Source organism: Lagenorhynchus albirostris, chromosome 20 (genome assembly GCF_949774975.1).
Source record: "Lagenorhynchus albirostris chromosome 20, mLagAlb1.1, whole genome shotgun sequence".
Classification (NCBI taxonomy): Eukaryota; Metazoa; Chordata; class Mammalia; order Artiodactyla; family Delphinidae; genus Lagenorhynchus; species Lagenorhynchus albirostris.
In genome coordinates this window covers 45,458,479-45,475,610 of record NC_083114.1, presented here as the reverse complement: position 1 = coordinate 45,475,610, position 17,132 = coordinate 45,458,479, and the positions used below count along the sequence as shown (strand labels likewise).

General features: G+C 51.3%; 1 protein-coding gene across 2 annotated transcripts in view; it reads right to left on the bottom strand.

Annotated features, from left to right (window-relative positions):
- Positions 1 to 1,438: 1,438 nt before the first annotated feature.
- The window catches only part of MAP3K3 (mitogen-activated protein kinase kinase kinase 3), a 62,149-nt gene continuing 46,455 nt past the window's right edge, over positions 1,439 to 17,132 (bottom strand). For both annotated transcript variants that reach the window (XM_060132889.1, XM_060132890.1), the window contains 10 exons: positions 14,835 to 14,968; positions 11,256 to 11,329; positions 9,079 to 9,146; positions 8,775 to 8,867; positions 7,972 to 8,163; positions 7,282 to 7,430; positions 6,528 to 6,659; positions 5,912 to 6,041; positions 5,366 to 5,543; positions 1,439 to 4,178 (listed from right to left, as the gene is read on the bottom strand). In XM_060132889.1, the coding sequence (XP_059988872.1) occupies positions 3,950 to 4,178; positions 5,366 to 5,543; positions 5,912 to 6,041; positions 6,528 to 6,659; positions 7,282 to 7,430; positions 7,972 to 8,163; positions 8,775 to 8,867; positions 9,079 to 9,146; positions 11,256 to 11,329; positions 14,835 to 14,968 (1,379 nt within the window). In that variant the 3' untranslated portion in view covers positions 1,439 to 3,949. The remainder of the gene's footprint in view (positions 4,179 to 5,365; positions 5,544 to 5,911; positions 6,042 to 6,527; positions 6,660 to 7,281; positions 7,431 to 7,971; positions 8,164 to 8,774; positions 8,868 to 9,078; positions 9,147 to 11,255; positions 11,330 to 14,834; positions 14,969 to 17,132) is intronic.

Here is a 17,132-nt window from a genome sequence, read left to right as displayed (position 1 = left end):
TCCTGACTCTGTATTATGTGGCCTGATGGGGGTTTTGTGGCAGGAAGGATACAGAGTCACCACACAGAAGTGAAGGGGGACAGGGTCAGCCCAAAGCACCCCTGGCCTTGATTGGTGGTGGGGGCTGATGGTGATGGGTGTCAGGGGAATGAACACTGGGCAGCCTGAGAAAAGGGGGTGCGCTTCCCAGCCAGGTCTTCATACTGTCAAACCCAGAGTGTCTGATGACTGAACTCCACTTTGCCCCTCAGTCTGTGTTGCTTAAGGTCAGGCCGTCAGTGGGTAATGGTGCTGCGCCTCGCTGCACTTCAGTATGTTGGGGTACACGACAGAATCCTTTTGCTGAGTCGTCTGAGCCCCCTTTGCCCTGGAATGGTGGGAACCAGCAGATCCAGCAATTTGTATCAAAGGTCTCCTAGTCTCTGTGCCCTTTCCCCATCTGTCCTCTTCCTCCTGCTTTTTCAAGCTCCAGGGAATGGGGCAGCCGTGGTCACCATCCCAAGCAGTCTAAGGAGAAACAGCTCGTCTGCTCTTCTGAGGGGACAACAGTTTACAACAAACAAGGCAAGCTTGGAGGACCTAAGATCCTCCCCTGCTCCCACCCCCACCCCAACAGAATACAGGCAGGATGTCTGGCTTGTCCTGCCCCAGACCCAACCATCCTGATTTCCCCCAACTGCCTGTGGACTATGTGACTTGGTGGAACAACAGGGCAGACTCCTGGGGGATTTGCTACCTCCACCCCATATACGTCCTTAAGTTCCTAAGTGACCTCATGCCCATAGAACAGGGCAGGGAGCTGGGCCTCAAACTCCGAAGGCAGGTGGGTGGGCCACTGTGCTATGTTGCCCCTGGAAATGGCAGAGCTAACAGCAAGCAGAGTTGGCACCCCGAGCCTGGGTCCTCAGAGCGTGAGGAGGGCTGCTGAGAGCCTCACTTGGGGCAGGTCCAACGTCTGCACCAGAGGCCTCAGATGGGGACAAGGATGGTCCTTCTCTGCTCCGAGCTAAGCAACAGCAGCAGATAGCCATGGGGGAGCTATCAGAGAGGTGGCTCCTGGAGGTGCCCGATCCCTGCCCTGCAAGGATACGACTCAGGTGAGTCCTTCCCTGGGCTGGGAAGACCAGTGGATGCCACAAAGGTCTTGGAAATGGAGCCACATTGATACTTGGGTCAGGTGAGCTGACAGTGCCACCTCAGTGAGTCAGCTGTGGTAGAACCACCCTCGGCAGAGCTCCGAGAAAGGGAGCCACTTCTGAGCTAGCAGACTGGTACCAGCCAAGTCACACCACCCCAGGACCCCTCTTGGAGTCATTTCAAGTTCTCATCTGCTAAGGGAGGCAAGCTTGTTGCCAGGCGCCATACCCAGCTTCTCCCAGGTAGACACCTGTTCCCTCCACCCCCCCCAACCAAAAGCACTGCCACAGGACCCCTTGGGTATAAATGATCCCTTTTATTGTAAGTAATGCACGACACTGGCCTGGCTTTGCACTGCAAGCCCTCGGTCAAGATATAGTCAAAATAACTATGGCTGCAGGTTCTTCTGCACGATCCACAATTCAGACACAGACACAGAGCTGGGGTGGGCAGGAGGGTGGTGGAGTGTGGACTGTCCCCAGCCCTGGCCTCTCCGTGTCGGGCTGGCCAAGGCTGACATACCCCACGGGTTGATGAGCAAGTGGTGGCAGGCCCTTCCCACAGCCAGCCTGGGGCTGCTAGGAGACGGCCCTTCAGATCCTTTGGGCCAGGCCATCCTAGGCCCCACAACTTTTCATCTGGATTATTTAATAAAAAAACAATAAATTAAAATTAAGCAACAGCTTGGTCCTGAGGATGCTGAGCCAGCATGTCCACAGTTTTTGGCACACAAAAAATCAGGGTCGTGGTTTTTTTGGAGTGTAGGATTTGTTGGCTTGTTCGCAAATTCATTTTTAAAAACATTCCCTGTGCGGCAAGACCCCGGGGGGGGGGGTGGGGCTCTGTGAGAGCCTGAACCTGGGACACAGAGTCGTCTCATCTTGTCGGCACCGGCACCACGCCGTTTCCTGGCGGGGGTCAGGGACTGGGGGCGGGGGTGTGGGCCCAAGAAGAGTGCTACAGCCATCAGGACGGGGTCGTGGAGAGGCCGAGCTGCCGCTCGGCAGCTTTGGTCGAGGCAAGGGGCCAGTCCCCACCCTGGGCCAAGAGCCAAGGTGGAGGCAGGAGCACATGCTCACTGTCTTCAGAGCGCCCGCCTGGGGGTGCCTGACAGAGGCCCCTGGGGGAAAAGGATGGAAACAGGGGCCCAGGCCCAACTGGCACCGTGCAACACACATTCCTGCAAAACCAGCTGCTTTCATTTTCTCTTCTCTCTCTTGAGGCGTCCATCACCTGTAACAGTCTAGAATTGATATATATAAAAACCATCAAATATGATCTGAGATATAAATTAACAAGTACAAGGCCTCACATTACATGATGTGAAAAGGCTAAAAACAGCGATAGAAACTACATTCATAAAAGTGCATCGTCAACATACAACGAAGGCTTTGGCTTGTTCTGGTGCCCGTGGGGAAGTGGGCAAGGCTGGCAATGAGCTGCCTGGCGCTAATCCCCAGCTCCTTGGAGACACCCATCCCTGGGCACTGGCTTTTTTTTTTTTCCTTTAATGACAACTCCCAAGGAAACTGGGTGTTGGAGAGGGAGGAGCTCTAGCAATAGGCACATTTTTGGAGGGGAGGGGCCGGAAGAAAGGACCAGCGCCCAGGCTGAGGTAAATAAGGCCAACTCTAAGCTGCTTGGAGATACTGGCTCCCTGACCCCTGCTGCCATTCCTCCCCCATAGGAGCAACAAGGGAAAGAGGCTGAGACCTCATGGGGATGAGCAAGGCTGGCCAAGGAGGAACAGAGCTTTGCAGTTTGGGACACAGTTGGTGGCATCATAGAGAGCTCTGGCCTAGCAGGTCGTAACCCGCAGACAGCCTGATACGACTCCCCTGGCTGCCCTGAACGGCCCACTCAGGGTAGCCAGCTGGCTCAGATGCCTTCACTGTGTTGTCCAGCGTCCTTTCTGCCCCAGGAGGGGAACAGGTGCCAGGCCAGGAGCACAAAGGCCATGACCTTCAGCTCTTTCCAATCTGGCCCAAGGCCCAAGCCCAGAGCAGGGGTACTCAGAGCCCAGAGGGCACACGAAGTCTCCAGTTTAGAAACTGGGTACAGCATAAGAGTGACTCCAACTTGTAAAACAGAGACAATTGCATTGACAAAACTGGGTCTCCCTCTCAGTGGGGGCAGTTCCACATCTCAGGCCCCTGCTTGAGGGTGGGAGGGGGTCAGGGTCATGGGGGCAGGCAGGACAGGCTCCTCCTTCCCTGAATAAGGCAGCATAACATTTGCTTCATTCATCTTTGGTAAAGGAAAGGGACTGGCAAGCTGGCCTGGGGCTCCAGGGGGAGTGCAGCCCAGGCCTCCGCTTTCCATTGGCTGCGGGATGCTGGGCTTTACCTCAGGCGTGGGTGGGCTCATCCAGCCCAGAGATGCCCTGGTGGTCTCCAGACATGGGGAGGAGAAACAAAATAACACTCTGAATGAAAGTAACACTATTCAGACCCTCGTGTCCATCCTGTGCCCCCAGACTCCCGGGGGTCTGGTGCTGACCGTGGTGTCAGGACACAGTGCCGAGGACGGGGCCCACGGCGCCTCGCACGCTGTTGCTAGCCCCTTCCCCTCCAGGCTGAGCTTAGGATGCTGGAGCTTCAGGTCTGGCAGGCTGGGGGCTCCCAGTCCGTGAGGCTGCAGCCACCCTACCTGGCTCTGGGCCCCAGCAGCAGAAGGGCACAGACAACGCTGGCTGGACTGCAGCTCCATGGTCCACAGCCTTGCCTGGGAGAAGCAGCAATTTTGCTGAGCCCCACAGCAGCCCCTCGCCCATGCAGCAGGGGGCGGCCAGCAACAGCGTGGCCTTGAGAGCTCAGTACACGAGCTGTGCAAACTGGTGTGTGAGCAGCTCCTCGGCCGAAGGTCTCTGGCGGGCCTCCACAAAAATGCGCCTCAGGAAGTCCCGGCCGTGCTCAGAGATGTGGGAGGGCAGCTGAGGATTGGTGGGCTGGGTGGCAATCTTGAAAATGGCGGCCATGGCTTCATACTCTGCCCAAGGTGGTTTCTCTGTCAGCATCTCCACCACAGTGCAGCCCAGGCTCCTGGAGAGAGAACCCCAGTTGTCACCCCCTCAACCCTCCCCAGGCTCCCAGCTGCCCTGCCCACTGTTGTGAAAGGAGGTGCCCTTCCCAGAACACACTGAGACAGGATGGGCCAAGCTGACGGTTGACACCCCTGTAGAGGGGTCCCCAAGGCCAGAAGAGGCTTCAAAGCCCCGTCAGCTTCGTCCATGTGGGCTTCATCAACCTACACCCACCCAGGTGCTTCCTGACATTGGGGAAGAGAACCACTTTAGCATGTTCAGAAAGAGCTGAGATAACGGTATTAGTTCCTGTTGCTGCTGTAACAAATTACCACGAACCTAGTGGCATAAATTTATTATCATTTTGGAGGTCGGAAGTCTAAAGTGAGTCTCACTGGGCTAAAGTCAACGTATCAGTGGGATGGTTCCTTCTGGAGGCTCTGAGAGGAGAATCCATCACCCTGCCTTTTCCAGCTACTAGAGGCTGCCTGCATTCCTTGGTTCATGGCCCGTGCCTTGCGTCACTCCAACCTCTTGTTTCCTTTGTCACCTTTTACTGCTCACTCTGATATCCTGCCTGCCTTTTATAAGGACCTTTGTGCTTATACTGAGCCCATCTGGATAATCCAGGATCATCTCCCCATCTCAAAGTTCTTAATCTGCAAAGGCCTTACTGTCATATAAGGTAACACAGGTACATTTACTAATCCCTTTGGCATTAGTATGTGGACATCTTCAGGGACCATTATTCATCCCACCACAGTAACATTGTAAGAGGAAGTGATGCTCTCACAACTTTCAGGCCCTTTCAGAGGATGGACATGAAGTTAGGCAGAGCAGATGCAAGCCACCTGAGCACGAGGAGGGAGCGCAAGCCTGCTGCTGTTTAGAGACAGATCAGGCCTTCAGATTGGATCCCAGTTCTTTCAGGGATTTAGCAAACATCAGGGATGTTTTCCATGGCCTAAGTTCTCAGTGGTAACAAAACGGTTGCTATTCAGAGTTAAAACACAGCGCATCTGCTGTATGTACTGCTGCAGGCACCACCACCTCTGCCCACACGGAGCCTGCAACCTGGCCTCGCTGGCCAGAGGTGAGTTCTCACTCCCTCCTGCCACACTGCAAAGCCCCCAAGCCTCATTTCTAAGTTGGAGCCGCTACAGCCCAGACAGGGAGATGGGGTCCCAGCACGTCCCCAGTGCTCACCACACGTCTGCCTTCCTTCCGTAGCCCTCACCGCTGATCACCTCAGGGCTCATCCAGTAGGGCGTGCCAGTGACCGAGCGCATGCCCGTGCCTGACATGCAGATGGTCTGCAGGCGCTTGCTGGCCCCAAAGTCCCCCAGCTTCACATTCCCAGCAGAGTCTCGGAGGATGTTGGCTCCTAAGGCATGAAAGGGCAGAGGCTGCAACCCTGGACCCCTGGGCACTTTCCACCATCCTCCCTCTGTCTCTCCCTCCCAGGTCAAAGGGCTGCTGGGGAGGATGGGGGGCTACCATGAATTAGACATGAGCTGCACAGAACAAACAGGCTAGTGACGGGAAGCCTCAGCCCTACAGCACCAAACCGTCATCACTATGGCCAACATCTGCAGAGCACTTCACAGTATTTTCCCAAATTGCTTAACTGATCTTCATGCCAATCCCCCAAGGAAGCAATTAGGGTTCCACTTTTCAGAAAGTTCAAAATGACCAGGTCGAAAGTTCCCAAGTAACTAGGTCACAGGGACCACACAGCCTGCCCCTGCTCACCCTTGATGTCCCGGTGAACAATCATGTTACTGTGCAGGTAGGACATGCCCTCCAGGATCTGCCGGGTGTATTTTCGGGTCACACTCTCTGTCAGAGCTCCGTAGGCCTTCAACTGGTCTTTCACTGAGCCCTAAAGCCACAGGAGTCAGAGGGAGTCACTGCAGGAAGGTGGTGGGAAGGGGCAAGGCTACTTCCAGCCCCCGGCATTTGGCGAAGGAGTGATTCTTCTGATTCCCATTTGTGATGTGCCAGGCACTTTGCTAGGGGCTGTCAGGCAGCTTGGAGAAAAGTCTGAGACAGTCCCTTCCTTAAGCAACAGATGACCCAAATCCAGAAGGGAGGTCTGTCTACTCTAGGTAAAGGCGCTACTTACTGGACAGTGCAGCTGCCCTGTAAGCCTCAGGTTAGGGTAGCCTGGGACATTTCTCATCCCACACCATCACTGCAGCCAGACGCAGGGCCTGCTGACTCCAAGTCCTGCCACTGCCTCACCTTCCCCCCCGAGCCTCTGGAGTCTCAGGTAATCAGACCCATGTCAAAGGGACCCCTCCTCCACAGCCCACAGCCCCAGGAGAGGTCCTCTCTTGCGTGTCCCACATGCATCAGGGGCACATACCCCCGGCATGTACTCCATGAAGATGGTCAGAGTCTTCTCGGCACGGTCCCGCAGGCAGCCATAGTACTGCACTATGCGCTCGTGCTGCAAGTTCTTCAGCAACTGGATCTCACACTCCAGTGCACTCACCTCCTAGGGGAGAGGCCCAGTGGTCACCTAGGCTTTCAGGGCCCTGGTTCTACCTGCCTAGGATCAGCTCAGCTTGCCCTAGTCAGTGGCCTCAGAGGAGTCTGTCTGCCTTGGGAACTTCAGCTGGAGAAAAGGGGGGACTCTCTCAACTGTTTGGCCCTTGTCCACAATGCCGGCTAAGCCTTGGGATGGTGGTACTCCCATGCTGGAAGACAGCAGACAGTGGGGTGGGAGACGGGTTTGTGGGGGCAACTAAGCAGTTTAGATAACTGCTGTATTTATCCACTCAAACTGGAATGAAGGTCACATCCAAAGCTAAGCTCCAAAGACAGGCTCCTTCCTGGTCTGAGAGCTGGGAGACAGAGGCATCTGTTTGGTGAGGGTGGGGCAGGTACTGCTCTTTGTAGCACTGGCCATCACCTCCCAGTTTGGGTTGCTTGGTACTTTGGCACCAACTCAGTTCCTCATACCCAATCTCTCCCCTGGGCCAGGGTCAACAGCAAGGGAGCCTGGGAGGAAGAATGATGGGAGAAGCAACCTGTAGCATCTCAAGCAATTTGTGCAACGAGACAGGTATTTTCTTGAGAGGGAGGAACTGGAAGTCAGACCATGGGGAAGGCAATACCTTGCTTGTCTCAGGACTGTCTGGGTCAAACTGGACCTGCTTGGAAGCAAGTTCTCGTCCTGTGTCCACATCATAGCACAGATAGACCCTGCCAAAGGCACCCTGGCCCAGGAGCTTCCCCCGGCGCCAATTGATGGGGGCACTGGGAGCTACAGGAGAACAGAAGGAAAGAGCATTAGAGTTCGTGCACTTAGTTACCGATATCCTGCCTCATCCTACAGAGGCCCGAGCTGCCCCCTCACCCGGCATCATCACATCTCTCAGCATAGCATCTCCACGCCCATCTGGAACAGGCTCAGTGCCCTGGTCAATCAGACCTTAAGGCCCAAGGCCTGAGAAGCAGAGGATTGGCTAAAATAGTGGTTAAATGTTCATCTGAATTGATTTAAATACCTTCATACTTCCAAGGCCCCCAAATATCTCATTATGTCAGGGATTAAGGAGACTGCTCTTCAGTTTAAACATGGAGAAACTAAAGGCCAGAGAGAAGTGCTTGTCACACAACAGTGGAGTGAGGACTAAGGTCCAGGGGATCTGCTGCCCACCCTCGGGCTCTTCCACTGGGTGCGGATGGGCCAGAGCTGCCAACTGCTGAGCCAAAGAGCCCCAGTGGACCCGCTGGCCTCCCGCCCTGCAGCTGGTCTGAGCATCCCCTGGGCAGCCTCCACCTGGCCAGGGCCCACTCCTCACACTTGGTTGGCACGTTCCTCTCCTGCACAGAGAGGGCGTTCTCACTGTCCGCACTCCGCAGGCGCCCTCGGGGGTCCAGGTACTGCACCGCCAGGCCCATGTTCTCGCCATTTGTGCTCAGGGAGCGGCTGGAGGGCACCAGGGTGAACAGGTTGCCTTGATGACGCCGTATTCGGGGAAATGTTCTTCTGCCTGAAGGGTTGCAGGGCCAGAATAGAGCAAGTCAGACCCCTGGCCACAGGCTGAATGTGCAAACCGGGCCATAACAGCAGCTCCAGTCGGGTGAGCTCTCCAGAACCCATCTGCCCTCCCACCTGACTCGTGCCAGAATGGCTAATGTCTCAAGCATCCTGAGAATCAGGACAAAAGCAGGAATCAGCAAGCAGCCAGATGGTTTAGGGAAACCTAGCCAAAGCGAAAGCATAGGGCTGGCCCCTATGTCCTACGTCACTCGCAGGGCCAATCCACGGCTGATCTATTTTCCTTGGCATTCTAACCCTAAACCTCTGAGGAAGCTCCATTCCGTTTGCTGCATGAGGCAGAAGGGGGCGTTGGAGAGCTGGCGCCCTGGAGCATGCTGTGCACTCAGACAAAGGACAGAGTTCCCAGAGGCAGCATCAGTCTACAAATACCAGCCTCCCCCCACCCTTTTTTAACCCTGACTCTACTGCCTCAAGCCTGGGCACAGTTCCTCAGGAATAAAGGGAACATGGGGCCTGGAGTACCTGGGCCACCCGCTCCAGTGGCTTTAACCACATCCCTTTTGAGGTGGCCAGCAGGGGGCAGGGTGGAGGCACACTCACCGTCATTGTAGTCCTTGTGGTGCACGGACACATGGTAGCGCCGGGGGTAGGTTCCACCTTTGACCCCTTTGTCATAGAGCTGAGTTTCCCGATCTGAGTAGGAGAGAGGAATCACTGGCTTCTCGACAGGCCAATGTTAGTGATCCATTTAAGCCTCTAGGTCACCTGAGGCCTCAGAGCAGCAAGCCCGAGGAGAATTAAAATACAGCCCTGGCTTCTCTTCCCAACTCAGCCATCAAAAGCAGACTGCCTGCAGCCCCACCCGGACACCCCGCAGTGCTCACCCAGGCTCTGGAGAACTCACCCGAGAATTCCTGTCTGTTGTCTGGGAAGCTCTGGGCTCGGGACATTCGCGATTTCCGGAAGGATGGGCTAGAAAAACAAAATGAATCACAAAGTAGACTTCAGGGTACCTCCAAAGCAGCTCAACAGGGCAGAAGAGAGGATACTCACACAGACTGCTTCTCCTAGCTCCTTCCCACACATGTCATTGCATGGTAGGAAGCAGAGTTGGAGAGAAACAGCCCTTTTCTCAGCCTACTACTTTCTCTTCACTAGTCTGAGGCCCACATCTGACGGGACCCTGAATAATGAAGCCCTCCAGTGCTACCGACCTCCACCCTGGCTGCACAGTGCTTTATCTTACCCTTCCCTCCCACCTTGGTGACAGGGGAAGAGCTGCACAAAGCCCCTTGCCCAGCGCAGTAATAAAGATAGCAACAGCATCTTCCTTTCAGAGTAATCACCACCGTCCCATTTTAGAGACGTGGAAAACAGGAATAGAGAGGTTAAAGGGCTTGTCCAAAACTATTCAACTAATATTTGGTGGAGCTGGGTCTATATGGCTCCAGATCCCATGAAGGGAAGATGAAAGCTCTGACCTTAGGTTACGCTGGCCCTCAAAGAAGTAAAGTCCAGGTCACTGAGTCTGACTCCCAAGGAGAGGAAAACAAAGCATTGGAGGGACAGAGGAAGAATTCAAGAATCAAGTGAGTTATCTTTCCCAGCATCCACCTGAACGGTTCTCTCCCTCATGTGAGAGTGCCTTTGGAAAAGGTCATAGGTCAGAAGAAACTCTCAAGGCAGTGATGCAGGGGCTGTCCCCTACTTCCCAACTGCTAGACCTTCTGTGGTCCTGTCCCACAGCTCCCCTCCCCCACCAGCGTGGCCACAAGGCTTAGAAGAGAGTTCAAAGCCAGAGTCAGTTCCTGTCCTGGCAGAGCTCTCAGTTCGCAGCAGCAACTCTGGCACTTTCACCTGTGCCTTCTTACTCTTTTTTTTTTTTTTTTTTGCTGTACGCGGGCCTCTCACTGTTGTGGCCTCTCCCGTTGTGGAGCACAGGCTCCGGACGCGCAGGCTCAGCGGCCATGGCTCACGGGCCCAGCCGCTCCGCGGCATGTGGAATCTTCCTGGACCGGGGCACGAACTCGTGTCCCCTGCATCGGCAGGCAGACTCTCAACCACTGCGCCACCAGGGAAGCCCTGCCTTCTTACTCTTTTGGTTGGAAAGCAAGCCTAAAATAAGGCTGCAGATTGGATGCCAATAAGCAACTGTGACTGTTCTATGATACCTAGAGGGGAGACCACGCTCAGCAGCTCACAGGTCTGTTAGGAGAGACACGGTACAGATCCAGCCATGGTCACAAGGTGATTACCCATGTGAGCAATTAATCAGTTACAAAAAGAAAAGAAAATCCCCAGAACTGTTCCTTAGCCTCTGACCACAGTCCTAAGCCCAGCTGGATGTGGTCAAAATGTGCTTTTGGGCATAATAAGGTCAAGGAGAGAGACTGGCTACATCAATGATAGATATGCCAAAGCCACCAATGATAGGTGGCCAATGATAGGTGCCAAAGCCACCTCCAAACACCCCCGCTGACGGGCAAATCAGCTCCACAGAACCACGTGGTGTGTGAAGGATGACGCTTGTTGCCTCCCAAAGTGTAAGAACAAGATTACACACCAAGCATGTAGTGTGGTAAGCTAGGCAGTCTGAATATCTTGTTTTCTGGTTTTTATATCCCAGTTTCTTACTCCACCAGAAAGACTTCGAGAAAAAAAAAAAAGAAAGTAAACCCAAAGGTGATAATTCAGTTTTGTCCCCCAAGCAATGAAGGTTGAAGGTTGTCCAGATCTCAGCAATGAGGCTAAGGGTACAAGGGCAGCATGTGTTATGTGGGAAGTCAAAACATGTAAAGTGCTTGGAACAACAGAGCAAGCATTTAACACATGTGAGCTGCTATTATAACCTACTACATTCATCTAATTATACAAACATAACATTCTCCCTGTTTGGAAAATTAAGGAGAGGGCTAGGAATGCTAGCGAAAGGTTTCTTTCCCAGAAGCATGACGTTTTAACCATGGGCCTGCAGACCAATGTGCAGTTCAGGGACACACACACTAGCTGACTCCATTTCCTCAGCTCATCAGTTCCAAAAATGCCTATGCACTAACCCCCGAACCAGCCACAGTCTCATACCTGTCTGCGGACCTGTCCAAGGATTGGCAGCTTCCTGACAAGGAATTTTCAGCACTGCTCAGGGGATCCAGCATCTGCAAGGCAAGTCATACAATAAAACCCCAGCCCCAATCCCAGCCAGGTGACCCAGCCAAGGCCAGCAAATGGTCCTTTTTCTTTTCCAAAATATGAAAGTGCCCTTTCTCCGCCAGGGCAGTGGGAAGAATGGTTAGGAAGGTACCATTCTCCCCCGCAGTCTGAAAGGCAAGTTTCCAGGAGTGAGAAAAATGCCTGGCTGGCATCCCAAGGAGCTCTGCCAGGAGAGCAAAGCAGAGACGCTGCTTCTCTTGTTGACATTTTCTTGGCTTGTGAATGCTGGAGCCTGGTGCTGGAGATGGTCCTACCCTGCAGAGGCTTCCAGTGCATTTGGGTGGGACCATAATGCTTCTGTTTACACTCCACAATTTATAATTTAAAATTCATCATTTTATTGCCCTCATTTCACAGACAAGCCACTGCAGGTCTAGAAAGGTTAGGAGAATTGTCTGAAGTCATGAAACTAGTTAGTACACAGCTGACACAGAACAAAAATTTCCCAGTTCCTCGTTCTCCTGCAGAGCCAGTAAGTATCTATGTAAGTTAAAATGTTTCTCTGGCCCTTGGTCAAATGCAGTAACAAAAAGCCTTCAGATTAGCTTTTTCTCCAACTAATCTCCCCTTCATTTTGCCTATGGGGGGTATTCACTACCAGAGAATTTATTATCTGAGATCCAAAGTTAAACATTACATAGGGAAGCAGAGTATCAGAACCATGAAAATTCATGAACAACTTTCATAAAATTGGTTTCCATCTCAAATTATCTCTTCCCATTTAATGCTGGAGTCCACCTCACCCATACTGTCACTCATATATTGTCATATATGATTTTTTTTAAACTGCCAATCAAGGCAAATTAATTGAAAAGTAAAATCCCCAAAATCTTGATAAGGATATAGGATTTCCCCAAGAGGATAAAACCAACATGGGAAAGAATTGCTCCCAAACCATAAAGTGCATATTTGGCAAAGTTAGATCAGATAACAGAAGAAGAGAGAATGAGCAAGTATAACAAGATGACAGGTGTGACGAAGGAGGAAGAATACCAAAGGTTCAAGAAAGGCCTGTGGAAAATACACTGAACCCCGTGAAGGCTTCTGTAAAAAAAAAAAAAAAGGAGCCTCTTTAGGACAGTGCTGCAGAAGTCAAAGAGGAAGTGAAGGAAGTTATGTTGTGCTAGTAAAATTTTTGTTAGAAAAATTAAGCCAAAAAAAATTAGCCTGAATCATGCTTTGTTCATTCTAAAAATTAGCAAATAGATGCAACTATTACTCAAATCTGATTAAAGAAAAAACAAAATAAAGTTATCTTAGTTTCATTTTTCAAGAAAGTCCCAGTTGGATACTCTTTCACTATATACTATGCTGTTTTGGTCTCTGTTAAGTGGATTTATCTTGAATGGCCCATTAGCAGCAGCAATTCTCTTTAGCTAAAGAGGCGGGCACTGGGGAAGGACCTAGGCATTCTCCTGCTTCCTTGGCCTCTTTCTAAAAGTCTATCCTCACTACAAGTCTAATACTCCCATGCTTTCCAGGGCCAGGCAGGTAAAGAAGTAAAAGGACCAGGATATAGGACCATGGGGAGGGATAGAAAGCAAAGGCAATCAAACTCATTAGCAAAGTCACCCCTAGTACAGCTGATGTCTGGAAGCACTCTGGTTAGAGAAAATGGAAGGGATGGTCAGTAAGATATCCAAGAAGGGACTCTGCAGCTAAAAGCACTCTAGGTCACTGTTCTAAACATAAATTTACCTGGAAGGCAGGACTGTAGAAGAGAGAAGAGGCAGTTTAAAAATGCTTCTCATAGCCTATATAGTTTGAACAATGCTACACAGAGATTAGCTATTGAGGGGAAGAAAAGTTGTAAGAATCAGTTTTAGGAAAAAGAAGTTACAAGAATCAGGTTTTTTTGGTAAAATCCCCCATGTGATGGTGCTGGCCTTCTACTGGATGCTTTTACCCTTAAGAAATTTCCCCTCTCAAGATCAAATCCCAAAAGTTTATAAGACAGATCTTTTTCTTGCAATCAAAGCAAGCTCATTGAAAAAACTTCAGAATGAAGCCAGAGATCTCATTCTTGCTGAATTCACTAAGCCAAAGTGCCCTTTTCATCAAGTGGGCCACAAGTTAAAAAAGCTAGCCATTAAAATGGGTAAGCCATTGTGGTAGACGCACCCTAGGATGTCCTCACTCCACCCCACCCCAGTAAGTCAAAGCCTTGCATATAACCCCCGCCCCTTGAGTATAGATAGAACTTGTAATTTGCTTCTAGTCAATAGACTATGGCAGAGAGGATGGATTTTCGTTGCCGCGTGCGGGCTTTCTCTAGTTGCAGTGAGCGGGGGCTAGCTACCCTTTTGTTGCAGTGTGCGGGCTTCTCACTGCGGTGGCTTCTCTTGCTGTGGAGCACAGGCTCTAGGCGTGTGGGCTTCAGTAGTTGTGGCACATGGGCTCAGTAGTTGTGGCTCCTGGGCTCTAGAGCGCAGGCTCAGTCGCTGTGGCTCACGGGCTTAGTCGCTCCGTGGCATGTGGGATCTTCCCGGGCCAGGGCTCAAACCTAAGTCCCAGGCATTGGCAGGCGGATTCTTAAGCACTGCGCCACCAGGGAAGCCTGAGACTTCATCTTTGCAGACCAGAGCAAGAGATTCTTCTGCTGGCCTTGAAGAAGCTACCATATTTTGAGAGGGCCACATGGCAAGGAACTGCAAGTGGCTCCTAGGAGCTCAGAGTGGCCCCTGGCCGACAGCCAGCAAGAAAACAGGGACCACAGTGCTACGACCACAAGAAACTGAATTCTGCCAACCACCATGTGAACCTGGAAGGGAACCACAAGCTTCAGAAAGAAATGCAGCCTGGCTGACACTTGAGTGAAGCCTTGTGTGACCCTGAGTGGAGAACCCAGCTAAGTCATGCCTGGATTCTGGGCCCAAGGAAACTGTAAAATAATAAATGTCTGCTGTTTTAAGCTGCTAAGTTTGTGGTTGTTTTACTTAGCAACAGATAACTAATACAGCTGTCTACTATCATAAAAGTCCACCCAAAGGAGACAGTCCTACTTTGGACTGGTATACTCGTTACCTTTCATTAAGAAATAGCAAAACTAAAATCTGGTTGAAATGCAAAACAAAATCTGTTTAGGACTGGTCACATGTTAAAACTCTGCTGAAATGACAGGTCGTTGTAAGGAAGTATACAAACAGCGGAGTGGTGTTCTGCAGGGAGACCAGTGAGAGGACCACGGAAGAGGAAGAATCTGTCAAATGCACATGCAGCACCAAGGAGGCTAGGCAGCTTAGATTCTGTCTTTGGTAGAAATGGATATTTGGCCCCTAGAAAGGAAAAACTCATATTTTGGCAGGCCTGGTTTACAAAAAAGCTACTGGATAGGACTCAAGTCCCTCACCTACACACCATGCCCACTGAGAACTCCCCCTGCTAAGTGTGGTCTGACACGTCCCAAGACACACCCCAGCCCCAAAACCCCCATCCCCAGACTATACTCACGCACTGCTCGCTGGTCTCTGGGATGAACTCCCCCTCGCTGTTGATGCTGGTGTAGGACCCCTGTCGGGCAATCCGCTGCTGCCGCTCAGGCACGTAGCCAGGGGGAGGCGAGCTTCGGCCGGGGTTCTGGGAGCCTAGAGCACAGAAACACGACCTTTGACTGCAGAGCCAGGACCTGCAGCCTGAGAGGAGCAGACTTAGGGCCAACTCAGACAAAGCATCTGCTTGGTGGTAGAGAGCTGGTTTGGCTCTTTGAACATCCTGGAGGAGAGGGAGGGCCTAACAAAGTGCTGAGGTTGAAGGAAACTTCCTGAGCCAGGCAGCTCCTCCCCCAATCCAAGGACCTCAAGAAGGAAGAAAAATACTTAAGAGAAAAGTTAAAGAATGGTGGGTAGGGTTGCTCTTTGAAAGATAGTCTTTAAGGAGTTTTAAACTATTATTTTCAATGTCCTTCAAGAAACTGACTCCTTCATTCTTCTTCACGAAGTCACTCGGTCAGAATACAAGGATCACGCGGTTCGTAGAGACGCTATTTTAATGAATTCGCCACCGAGAGCACTTGGTGCTCCAATCTCTTGTTGGAGGCATCAACCCATACTCTCTCCAAGAACCACTGACACGATCTCGGGTGGGAAGGCTAACCTGAGGCTCTTGGTAGTCTGGCTTCCCCACGTGACTCCAGGGCAGAGGCCAGAAACCAAACTGCTCTAAAAACAGGCACAGAATTATGCTGGATTTCCACTTGCAACACCTCACTCACAGGGTAGAGGCTACCAATTCTGAGATAAGGAGGTACCTGAACCATGCCTTTCAAATGATCTCAGACAGCCCATGGAGGAAAGAGTCTGTTTGTCCAAGTTTTCTAAGCCCTGGCAGAAACTGATGCTGCTCAGAGTATACACTTAGAGATGCTATGCCATGAACTAACAAAGCAACGAAATCAGCCAAGGCAAGTTTTCTTTTGTTTCTCTGCCCCCCCCCGCCCCCGGCCACCTGCACAATATGCGGGATCTTAGTTCCCCGACCAGGGATCGAACCCTCGCCCCGGCAGTGGAAGCACAGAGTCTTAACCACTGGACCGCCAGGGAAGCCCTTCTTTTCTTTTTTATACTGTTACCTTGTCTTTAATTCTCACAACACACCTACAGCGGAGGTGCATTATTATCATCCACAGTGTGCAGAAGGGGAAGCCAAGGCCCAAAGTCATGTAGTGTCTTAAGGGTGGTGCTGCATCTAGAAAACAGGCCTTGTGACTCCCAGTATATTTCAGCCAAGGCAATTTTGAGACCACAGTTTATTTCCAAAAGGGGCAGCCATGCTACTCATACATTCCCCATAAGCAATCCAAACAGAGGAGGGGGGGATCCCACCCATGGGGAAATGTGACAGCCTTTCTGCAAGGAGCAGGAGGGAGGCAAATATGGGGATTTCTTGATAGCACGAGGGAAACACAGTGCCATGTCTCATGCAGCTCAGATTCAGAGTTGTTCTGTCAGTGATCACTTGTGAGTTGGATGCAAGATGCCATCTGGCCAACAGAGGGCTCGAAGGCAATGACAAGATGGAGGTAAGGGGAAATCGAACAAGAAAGCTACTCCGTTTTTCAGAGGGCCAGATGTCAAAGACCCATGCAGCCGGCCATTTCCCTTGCCACCGTAGCACAAAATGCCAGTGTAACCATGAAGAAAAAGATAGTTTTCTTAAGCCCTAGCGTGCCCTAAAGCACAGAGCGCTTTTTTAACACATGGCTTACAAACATTAGCCCAGTGCCTACTTCCCACTTCCGGCTTTGGAAAACATTCCAGTAGCCCACACGTTCTATGGAAATCCAATCCCTGTGTTGGCAACATTTGTCAGCAGCAGAAGCGACCTAAAAAGGTGAGCAAGGTATAGTGAGAAAAGCCTAGGCTTGAAAATTAGATAAACAGAGGTTCATATCAGGCTTTGTCACTTATTAGCTGAATGATTTAAACTCTCACCTAAATTTCCTCATTTCAAAAAGGAAACAACTATCTACCTCATAACCGTTTTTGGAAATTATAAATGAAATGTGGTAGCACAGGTACACATATACGTGGTAGGAACTCAATAGAATTCCATTCGTTCCCTTCACTCTGTGTAGCAGATATAATGGGTTAGATAGACTCAAGAGCCATTCTACCCTTCTAGTGTGCCTTCCAGCACTTCAGAAGTTCATCAGCTAAAAGCTATTCTAAGACCTCCTTTAGGTTCAGCCAGTTAGATGCACTTGTGTGAGATCTGGATGGCTTCCTGCTGTTCCTGGGCACAGTCCTAGAA